This window comes from Loxodonta africana, chromosome 10 (assembly GCF_030014295.1).
Source record: "Loxodonta africana isolate mLoxAfr1 chromosome 10, mLoxAfr1.hap2, whole genome shotgun sequence".
Taxonomy (NCBI): domain Eukaryota; kingdom Metazoa; phylum Chordata; class Mammalia; order Proboscidea; family Elephantidae; genus Loxodonta; species Loxodonta africana.
In genome coordinates, this window is record NC_087351.1 from 79,290,460 (window position 1) to 79,302,310 (window position 11,851).

General features: G+C 38.2%; 1 protein-coding gene across 3 annotated transcripts in view; it reads left to right on the forward strand.

Annotated features, from left to right (window-relative positions):
• Positions 1–11,078, forward strand: part of PALS1 (protein associated with LIN7 1, MAGUK p55 family member) — a 104,815-nt gene extending 93,737 nt beyond the window's left edge. For all 3 annotated transcript variants that reach the window (XM_023546265.2, XM_003408719.4, XM_010588697.3), the window contains exons 14-15: positions 1,757–1,867; positions 8,008–11,078. In XM_023546265.2, the coding sequence (XP_023402033.1) occupies positions 1,757–1,867; positions 8,008–8,184 (288 nt within the window). In that variant the 3' untranslated portion in view covers positions 8,185–11,078. The remainder of the gene's footprint in view (positions 1–1,756; positions 1,868–8,007) is intronic.
• The last annotated feature ends 773 nt before the right edge of the window (positions 11,079–11,851 follow it).

Below are 11,851 nucleotides of genomic sequence, written 5' to 3' on the forward strand. Positions count from 1 at the left end.
AACTTAGCGTAGTTAAGCACATCATCGTAATTTTCTTAATGTTTTTAAATAGAAAAGGGCATGTCTCTATCATCCCCGTATTTGTAGAGCTCTTCAGTTTAAGAACACATAGTCATGCAGTGGCAAGATGAAAACTACAGTCTAATACAAACAGTCCGCTTTTCTTTTTTAAACTAGTATTTTATTGTGTTTAAGGTGAAAATTTATATAGCAGATTAGGTTCCCATATAACGATTTCTATACATATTATTCAGTGATATTGGTTTCATTTTTCACATTGTATCATTATTCTTATTCATTCCATTTTGGTTGTACCATTTCGAGTACTGTAGTTTCCCTGCCCCCTTGCCATCTCATCTTTGCTTTAGAGTGATTTTGACCATTTGGTCTCCTGTAGGTGATCTCTCTTAAACTCGTTACTTGCAGGTGATATTCTTTATTTTAGGAGCCATCTGTTATTTAGCTAAAAGGCAGCCTCAAGGGATAATTTTGGTTAAAGGTTTAAAATGTATCAGGTAATAGTCTCAGGGAGTCCTCTAGTCTCAGCTGGTCTGGACTTTTTAAGAATTTGAATTCTGTTCCACATTTCTCTTCCATTCTGTTAGGGATCCATCTATCGTGACCCTGATCAGAATGGTCAGTAGTGGTCACCAGGCGCCATCTAGTTCTTCTCGTCTCAGGGCAGATGTGGCCATGGTTCGTGTCAGTTATGAGTCCCATATACTACTTTCTTCTCTGAGTCTTTGGTTTTCTTCTTTCTCTTTTGTTCCATTTGAGTAGAGACCAATAATTATACCTTAGATGGCCACTCGCAAGCTTTTAAGACCTCAGACACTACTCACCACACTGGGATGTTGAACCTATACTTCATAAACTATATTATGCCATTTACCTAAGTCGTCCCACGAGACTATGGTCACTAAATCTTCAAACCCCAAAAACCAATCTTGCGAATTGTTTGGTTATGTCTAAGAAGTGTCTGTACCTGTGTCCCGTATGTGGTTTATTGATATGGATATGTATCCATGCACACACATACTTGTATGTATATATGCCTATAGATACTTCTGTCTGTACACATATGTACTCATGTATTCATATTCATATATTCATATGCCTAGATACATATTTGTGTAACCACACACATATTTTTTGGTGTGTTGTTGGTGTTATTGCGGAATTTTATTTGTCATATCCTTTACCAAAGACATCCTTTCCCCTTATGCACTTTTTAATGACATTGTTTACCTTGATCAAGCTTTGTGCACTTCACCTACATTCATTGCTACAGTGTCCACTTTTTCTTAAATGTGCTTTTCTGGAATTTTCTTTTGCATGCATGGTATGCAGTTTTTCTTTCTGATTCTGCTTACATGTAGTACCTGGTACATAGTAAGGTGACTGCCTCATTTCTAACTCCTCCGAAATAGATTTTTAATATGGGTGTTAAAATCTGTGATCTTGTTATCAGGGTATTTTAGCATAACATTGTTATCTTCCTGCAGTGTCATTCATTTATATTTCATTACATAAAAGTGCAAGCACTAACATTTTATAGAATAATACACATACAGTACATTCTTATACTGAATGATATGATCTTAAAGTATTGTATATTTTTTGTTATTTGAAGATATTTGGAAAATAGTCATAGGCAGTATTTAAAAAAAGACATTGTAGTATTCCAAGTACATAATTGGGAAATAGATAATGGATGGAAATAATTTTAAAAATCCATATACCTTTTTTTTTCCAGTCACTGAAGACCCTCCGGAATTCAGACTTGAAACCATACATTATCTTCATTGCACCCCCTTCACAAGAAAGACTTCGGGCATTGCTGGCCAAAGAGGGCAAGAATCCAAAGGTAAAGTTGTTATGTTGTTGTTGTTAGGTGCCGTCGAGTCGGCTCCGACTCATAGCAACCCTGTGCTCAACAGAACGTAACACTACCCTGTCCTGCACCATCCTTACAATCGTTATGCTTGAGCTTATTGTTGCAGCCACTGTCAATCCACCTCGTTGAGGGTCTTCCTCTTTTTCGCTGACCCTGTACTCTGCCAAGCATGATGTCCTTCTCCAGGGACTGATCCCTCCTGACAACATGTCCAAAGTATGTAAGATGCAGTCTCACCATCCTTGCTTCTAAGGAGCATTCTGGTTGTACTACTTCCAAGACAAATTTATTTGTTCTTCTGGCAGTCCATGGTATATTCAATATTCTTTGCCAACACCACAATTCAAAGGCGTCAGTTCTTCTGTCTTCCTTATTCATTGTCCAGCTTTCACATGCATATAATGTGATTGAAAATACCATGGCTTGGGTCAGGCACACCTTAGTCTTCAAGGTGACATCTTTGCTTTTTAAACCTTTGAAGAAGTCTTTTGCAGCCGATTTACCCAATGCAACAGGTTGTTTGATTTCCTGACTTGTGCTTCCATGGGTGTTGATTGTGGATCCAAGTAAAATGAAATCCTTGACAACTTCAGTCTTTTCTCCATTTATCATGATGTTGCTCATTGGTCCAGTTGTGAGGATTTTTGTTTTCTTTATATTGAGGTGCAATCCATACCGAAGGCTGTGGTCTTTGATCCTCATTAGTAAGTGCTTCAAGTCCTCTTCACTTTTCAGCCATCAGGGTTGTGTCATCTGCATAACACAGGTTGTTAATGAGTCTTCCAATAATCCTGATGCCCCGTTCTTCTTCATATAGTCCAGCTCCTCGGATTATTTGCTCAGCATACAGATTGAATAGGTATGGTGAAAGGATCCAACCCTGACGCACACCTTTCCTGACTTTAAACCAATCAGTATCCCCTTGTTCTGTCCAGGCAACTGCCTCTTGATCTATGTAAAGGTTCCTCATGAGCAAAATTAAGTGTTCTGGAATTCCCATTCTTTGCAATGTTATCCATAATTTGTTATGATCCACACAGTTGAATACCTTTGCATAGTCAATAAAACACAGGTAAACATTTTTCTGGTATTCTCTGCTTTCAGCCAGGATCCATTTGACATCAGCAATGATATCCCTGGTTCCACGTCCTCTTCTGAAACCAGCCTGAATTTCTGGCAGTTCCCTGTCAATATACTGCTGCAGCTGTTTTTGAATGATCTTCAGCAAAATTTTGCTTGTGTGTGATATTAATGATATTGTTCTATAATTTCCTCATTCGGTTGGATCACCTTACTTGGCAATAGGCATAAATATGGATCTCTTCCAGTCAGTTGGGCAGGAAGCTGTCTTCCGTATTTCTTGGCATAGACGAGTGAGCACCTCCAGCCCTGCATCTGTTTGTTGAAACATCTCAATTGATATTCTGTCAATTCCTAGAGCCTTGTTTTTTGCCAATGCCTTCAGAGCAGCTTGGACTTCTTCCTTCAGCATCATCGGTTCCTGATCATATGCCACCTCTTGAACAAATGGTTGAACATCAACTGATTCGTTTTTGGTGTAATGACTCTCTGTGTTCCTGCCATCTTCTTTAATGCTTCCTGCATTGTTTAATATTTTCCCCATAGAATCCTTCACTATTGCAACTCGAGGCTTGAATTTTTTCTTCAGTTCCTTCAGCTTGAGAAATGCCAAGCGTGTTCTTCCCCTTTGGTTTTCTATCTCCAGCTCTTTGCACATGTTACTATAATACTTTGTTTTCTCGAGCTGCCCTTTGAAATCTTCCGTTCAGTTCTTTACTTCATCATTTCTTCCTCTTGCTTTAGCTGCTCAACGTTCGTGAGCAAGTTTGAGAGTCTCCTCTGACATCCATCTTGGTCTTTGCTTTCTTTCCTGTCATCCTACAACTTGTCTGCCCTTCGGTCACTAGTGTTCAGTGCCTCAAATCTATTCTTGAGATGGTCTCTAAATTCAGGTGGGATATACTCAAGGTCATATTTTGGCTCTCATGGACTTGATTTTCTTCACATGAGTCTGTGGCATTTCCCAGGGCATTATGTGACACCCAGAGTCCTCAACAGGTTCTCATGGATTACCCTCTTTTCTCTACAGATTATCCACATCTGCAGGGAGCTAAGCTTGAATGCTCTTGCTTTTCTTTTCCTTTTTCCCATTGAAATTTTATGTTCTTTTGAAAATCAGAAGTTTTTAATAAAGCTCAGTTTAGCATTTTTTTTCTTATGGTTAGTAATTTTTGTGTCTGCCTAGAAAAATCTGCCTCCTCCAAGACTGCAGAGATTTAATCCTACATTTCTTCTAAAAGCTTTCTAGATTTAGCTTTTATGTTTAGGTCTGTGATCCATCTCAGTGCCCCTTCCTTCAGTGCGATGCATGTGGCTATCCGGTTGCTTTAGCACTGTTTGTTGAAAAGGCTGTCTTTTCCTTCACTGAATTACCTTGCTACCTTTGTCAAAAATAGCCTGACCAAATATGTGTGGGCTATTTCTAGACTGTTCCTTTCCATTTATCTTTATGTCTTTATTTATGCCAAATCACACTGTCTTGATTACTGTAAGTCTTGAAAAACAGGCAATAGAAATGAATGAAGTACTGATAACATGCTACAACATGGATGAATCTTGAAAATACTATGCTAAGTGAAAGAAGCCAGCCACTAAAGGCCACATATTCTGTGATTCCATTTACATGAAATGTCCAGAACAGGTACATTCAGAGAGACAAATTATGTAGCAGTTGCCTAGGAGTGAAGCTGGGGGTGGGGATAGAAGGGTGTGAATGAAAAAGGGTAGAGGGTTTCTTTCTGGGCTGATGAAATGTTCTAAAATTGATTGTGGTGATAGTTGTACAACTCTGTGACTACACTAGAAACTGCTGACCTGTACACTTTAAAAGGGTGAACTGTATGGTTTAGGAATATTCTTTCAGTAATCAATAAAGCTATTACCAAAATAAATAAATAAATCCCAGTAGGCTTTACTGTGGAAACCCTGGTGGCGTACAAGGTCGTTAGTTTGAATCCATCAGGTGCTCCTTGGAAACGCTATGAGGCAGTTCTAATCTGTCCTATAGGGTAGATACGAATCGGAATCGACTCGATGGCAACGGGTTTGGTTTTTTGTTTTTTTAGACTTTTCTACTGGGTTTTTTCTGTAGAAATTGAGAAGATGATTTTAAAATTTATATGGAAATCAAACAGGAATAACCAAACTACTCGGGGGAAAAAAACTAAGTTGGATGACTTTGCCTTTGTTAATTTTCTTTATTGTCTGTCACTTTTCTATTTAATTGACTTCCTTTATTCTTTTCTTGTACTTAGTTTGGCTTTAATTTGCACTTCTTGCTCTAGTTTCTGAGGTAAAAACTTAAATAATTGGTTTTTAAACCTTCTTTTCTAATACAGGCATTTGAAACTATACATTTCTCTCTAAGCAGCTCTTCAGTTGCATCCTACACATTCTTTCTGTTACATATGTCATTATCATTCCTTAGAAATATTTTCTAATTTCCCTTGTCTTTTTTTTTTTAAACCCATGCGTTATTTAGACATATATTAATTTCCACCCATTTGTGATTTTTAAAAAATACCTTACTGATTTATAATACAGTCAGAGAACATGGTCTGTAAGATACTAATCTTTTGAAATTTGTCAATTCTTATTTTATGGCACAACATCTATCTTGTTCAACATTCCATCTTGTCTTAGTTATCTAGTGCTGCTGTAACAGCAATACCACAAGTGGATGGCTTTAACAAAGAGAAATTTATTTCCTCACAGTAAAGTAGGCTAAACGTCCAAATTCAGGGCGTCGGCTCCAGGGGGAAGACTTTCTTTCTCTGTGGACTCTGGAGGAAGGTCCTTGTCCTCAGTCTTCCCTGGTGGAGGAGCTTCTCAGGCACAGGGACGCCAGGTCCAAAGAATACATTCTGCTTCTGGTGCTGTTTTCTTGGTGGTATGAAGTCCCTGCCTGTCTGATTCTTTTATATCTCAGTCTTGTAGATTGAGTCCTGCCTAACTAACACAACTGCCTCCCATCCTCCCTCATTAACATCATAAAAGCCAAAACCAAACCCAGTCCGACTCATAGTGACCCTATAGGACAGGGTAGGACCGCCCCAGAGAGTTTCCAAGGAGTGCCTGGCGGATTTGAACTGCCGACCCTTTGGTACACAGCCTTAGCACTTAACCACTACACCACCAGGGTTTCCATTAACATCATAGAGGCAGGGTTTTCGACATAAAGGAAAATCACAGGATACCAGGAATCATGGCCCAGCCAAATTGATACACACATTTTGGTTGGGGGTGAGGGGTGGGGGACATAATTCAATCCATGACACATGTGCACCTGAAAGAAATGTGTATTCTATAGTAGAGGGTGGTGTACCTGACTTTTTTTTATTCCTCTTATATTTTTATCTTTTGATATTTCCAGTAGTGCCTTACTACTCACACAGTAGAATTGTTACCGAGCTAAAAACAAACCCTCAATTTGACTCTATGAAATTGTGCTAGCTAGGAAACTGATGGTGTTACTCATTGGATGTAAAAACTTAATCAGTTATCTAAATTTGCTGAGTCTCTAACTCTGCTCTACTTGCATGAGGGATTGAGAGTGGTTAACTTGAGTATTTATTGTCAGTTTTGCCACTGGCATATTTTCTCAGTCCAAAAAATTTTAAACAAAAAACATTTTGTTTTCATCTTAGTCTCTGGTTGTAATTTTAAAAATAAGATGAAATTAAAACAGAGTACCCAATAGCTTATGTAAGCCATCTTTGGCAAAAGAAAGAATAATTCTTTAAATTTGAATATTCATGTGCATCTATGTAAGATATGGAGCTTAGTATTTACATTTCAGTTCTAGCATCACAAAGTTTAGATTCTATTCTGAGTCCTAGAATGTTCTGTCAGTAATCTCAAGCTTTGAGTGGACATCAGTCTTAACTAAAATGTCACTGTGTGTTCAGTTACAATGGCGAAGTAGAATCCCTGCTGGGAACAAAAGTCCCTCTGTATCATAGCCAGATGTACAACATTCCAGAATGAAAATTAGGGAGTGACACAAGGCACTGCCTCAGGACAAGCCGGTGCTGCCCTATTTGTAACGTTTCCCTCCTGTCTCAGAAGTTCAAGCAGTTAAATGCTTTAAGTTCTTTTATATTGTGGTTCCAATACAGTATTGATGTGTGATGTCGCACACTTGGGCTTGAGTTTAATTAGCTCTCTCACTTACAGGGGTGATTTTAGGGTAGTTTCTCTTAAACACGTGGGCCTGATAATCAGAGGGTTCTGGATAAGTTTTCCACATAGCCTTGCCACCTGCTTGTCAATGTGAAACACCCTTTCCTTTACCCAGTATTTTTAAATGGTATGTAGTTTCCAGAACTGTTAGGATACTTTTTTGTGTTGTGAATACCTTTTTCATGTATTGAAACAGAAGTAATTTAAAATACTAAGATGAGCACTTCTCAAAAAAAAAGTTATTAAATCTTGGGCTGACCAGCAATATTCTCAGAGAAATAGGTAACCCATCCTAATGATTAGTTTTTGTTCCCATAATGTTTACCCTGCCTAACTCTGCAAGTGATATAAAGGACGGGTGTTCTTCATGTGAGCCAAGAGTAGTTAGGGCTTTGGAGCCTGCCACCCTGGTTGCAAACCAGAAAGGTCCGCTCTGTGTTACATAAGATGTTAATTTTAAGAAAAATTATGATGCCTTAAAATGTTTCCAAAGTGTGTATAGGGAATTCAAAGTAACAGTCTGAGCTCTTGAAGCTTACAGTCATCTCAGTGGACTAAGACAGAAATATAGGAAAACCTAAATAGCAGTATAAAACTGAATATGTTGAGTCCCAAATGACTCGTAATTGGAGTTCAGTAGACACTGGAGCAAAAGAAATTACTGTGGCCACAGTGGGGCTGGGGCAGAGCTCCTGAAAGGATGTTCAGCTTCAGCTGAGCCACTAAAGGTTGACTCTTTTGAAAGAGAAAAGGAAAGCAATTCATTCCTTATTGTTCTTCACCCCTCTCTGACTCATCCTATATCTTGTTAAGGAATGAGATTACCTGTTTTTATCTTCTCTTTGCAGCCTGAAGAGCTGAGAGAAATCATTGAGAAGACTAGAGAGATGGAGCAGAACAATGGCCACTACTTTGACACAGCAATTGTGAATTCAGATCTTGATAAAGCCTATCAGGAGTTGCTTAGGTTAATTAACAAACTTGATACTGAACCTCAGTGGGTGCCATCCACTTGGCTGAAGTGAAGGAAACGTCCATTCTGTGGCATGACTAGACTTGATCTGGGAAAGTGCCAATACGAGGATAGCCCCCATATTTCAGTGAGACTCTCCTGAGTATAAGGTGGCAGGCAGAATAAGCTGTAGATCTCTTACATTAGTGAGAAGAAAGTCCCCTGATCAATTTGTGTACAGCATTCTTTATTCTCTACAAATGGCTTTACCTCTTGCCTCATAAATGAAAGCTTTCAGTAGAGCAGTTTCATTTTATCCATATGAAAACTTTTTCTTTTTTCACCTACCTAAATCTTCTCTGCCTAGTCATATTTCCAGGAAAAACGTGTGTGTGTGTGTGTGTGTTCACATCAGTCCATGCCTCACATAGTTGTAAATATTGGTGTTATTTAACATTTAAATGCTTCATGGGAACTTTTTAGGACTGTGCTTCTATGCACTGGGCAAGAGACAGTATTTGCTTAGGAGATTGGTTTAGTCATCAGAAATACTTTTCCTGAAAAATGAAGAAAAACCAAAATGGTGCCACTTTGGTCTGGAGCTACTCTGTTAGGCTAGAATCCATTTGTATGTCTTTTAATTCTAAAAACATTGTTAACAGCACTAGCTTTTTAAGCTCAAACTTTGTGGATCAGACTTCTGCATACTCAGCAGACTGTGGTCTAGTGAAAGTTATACAACATATGCTCATCTTTTAAAAAATGTAATGATTTTTGAGCTGTTTTTCTTACATGGTCTCAACTAATTTGATAACCTCACTTCCTTTCTTCGATCTGCATAGTACAGCAGAATGCGTAAGTTACATTGCATGAGTGGTGAACATTCTATCAACTGTTAAATTTCTTCCTCATGATGGAAATAGTTTGTTATATACAACAGAGAATGTAACACTTTGACAGCTTTGGCATTTTTATGTATGAGCACAGGATAGTCCTGTGGCTGTGCTGTATGTAGGTAATAAACTGGAATTCTGTTGATGAAGCTAGCTGCTGTACTGTATACTGATATCTCATAGATTGACAAATGATCATTGATTACACTCGTTTAGCATTGGAGTATAATATATATATATATTCTAGGAAAATACTATGAACAGTTGACTTTGAGATCAGAAGGAAAAGAAGACCTGAAAGTTATTTGAACATTTTAGGAAAAGAACATTGGGAAAAAATCTTTTACACACAGGTTTTTATCCTAAGAAGTTCTGCCTCTTTATGATCAGAATGCCACAGCTTGCTAAATCGTAAAAGAAATGTTTAAATTAAGCTCGTTTTATTTTTGTATTGTCTCTCTAGCTGTAGCTTTAAAATGCAATTTCTATAATTGGCATGAGAAGTTAACTTGTATCCTTTTCAAGCTTTTAGGGACAGTGTGATGTGTGACCAAAAACCTCAAATGTGAACGTCTTGATTTTCTTTTTATGAAGACTTTAGCTATGGCATTTCCTGTTCCCAAAGCTAAACACTGGAATAATACTGACTTGTAACTTAATTTAACATAAAAGTTGTTTTTAATGAGTAATTTTGTCTCAGTGTTGTGTATATATTTGATTTTTCTCCTCCACATAGATTTTATTTGAACAAACGTAGACAGTTTTTATGTGTTGCTTTTTCCTGTACAAATATGCATGGCCTCTGCATTCCCTGGGGAGTGTGTCTTATGTGGAAAATTGTGAAGATGTTTCTTAGGAAGAAAGTAACATTCCTGGACAGAAGGAACGAATGCCATATATACTGTCTCTTCAAATCTGAAACACCCCACCTTATGACAGCAAAATGCAAAGGTCACACTGATTTTCGGTATTGAAAACCAAGGAATATACTTAGCACTTAATCTTTTCAGTTTTCCACAGTTTACTTTCTCCTCAGGAATGAAGGGTAGTCTATGGTAGACAGTGGAGTTTTGCGATCTGCTTATCAAAACCGACAACTAATTTTAACCCTAAGATCTACAATGCTTTCAGTTTGCCTAAGTTAGACTGAGATTTTAGGTAGTGTGAGTGAGTGGCTGTCGTGCTGGTCTGAGCTAACCTGCGGACGAGTGGACCGCACTGGGGCTTTACCCATCAGATCCAGCACACAGGCACACACCATGGTATACTTTTTGGAAGTCTTCAAGGTGGTGAGATATTTTGAGGGTCACTGATGTCCTGTAGTTCTCTTTCCTCATCAGCAGTGACAACAGAGAAATGTTTACGCCCAGAACTTTTCTCAATCTAAGTGAGACGGATGTGCTGATTATCAAAACGGTCCCTAAACAAAGTGAGAAGTGAGTTGTTGCTGACATCCTCAGAAGAATGGGGAAAAAAAACCTTGCTATACGCCTTGTAACCCTGTGGAGCACAGTTCTACTCTGATGCGCACAGGGTCACCATGAGTTAGAAATCGACCGAATGGCAGATTTATTTTTGTTTGTTTTTGGCTAAGCCTAGCTGTCTAACCATTCTGGCCAAATTCCATTTCCTGTCCCTCTGTGGTTCTGATTTAAGACCCCAGTGTGGGGAAGGTATTCATCTTAACTACTTACTATAGAAGTGATACCAACAGCTAATGAAATGTACACGGAAAATCCAAATAAGAAAATAAGTTCCTTTACTAAAATTTCATAAGTCAGAACAAACAGAAGGAATAGTATTTAGACTAATCCAGATTTGCTTTCTATGAAAATCTAATATCTGGATTTTTTTTTCCTTTTCTCTTGGCCTGAGGAATAAGTACTGCTAAGGAATAAATTGAATGTAATTTTGTGAATGTGTGTGGAAAATATAAACCAGGGACTTAGCCTTAATAAAGGTAACCTGAGACCTGTTGTTAATCCCCTTTGTATTCCTATCCTGTATCTGCACTCTTGAGATGTCATACTGCACACTGTGTTGTAAAAATAAAATTATATTTCAAATAAAAAAATCCACTGAGTAGCTGTGTCTTGCTGTGTGCATATCCTCTGCCATTCAAGGCCTCCACACATCTACCATCCTTTTCAAGTTTTTGCAACCATCCCGCCCTCAAAAAAGGCCTTTGTGGAAGCAAGACTATTAGAACCTTTAAGTAGAACACAAAATACCTATTAAATTATTATTCAATAATTTCAGGCTACGCTGTGGGAGTTCCCCCTGTTTACAAAGATGTAGATCCTGTTTCCACAATTGTTTTTTTTTTAAAAAAAAAGGATGGACAGACAAGGCTGTAAATTTGGAAGTTTTCTGGGGAAGAAGGTAAATGATATTCAGGCTTATTTAGCTTATACGCAGCAAGGGATTTGAGGACACTGAGGGTAAGATGTGGGTTGCTGGCATGGACTTCATTTCTCCATTCTTTCTCTCTTCTTTACTACCCAACAGAGGCAAACCAGATACCAGCAAACACTTCCACAAGCACACACACACTTACAACCCCAGCCCAGCTGTCTGTTCCTACTGCTGCTGTGTTTCCTTCCCCCACCTACCAGAGCACCTCCACTCTTTCCTTCTGATTTAACAATATGCTAAGCCATAAAACCATCTTCACTTTTGTAGGTATTTTAACCAAAGCAGATAAATACCAGAACTTTAAGAAGCTACAGGAGAAAACTAGGGTACTTTTTGGCTCAGTGAAAGTAAATGTTGAGAACATGATGAATGCAATTAATGTCACTGATCTGTACATGTGAAGATTATTCAACTGTCAATTAAAAAAAGAAA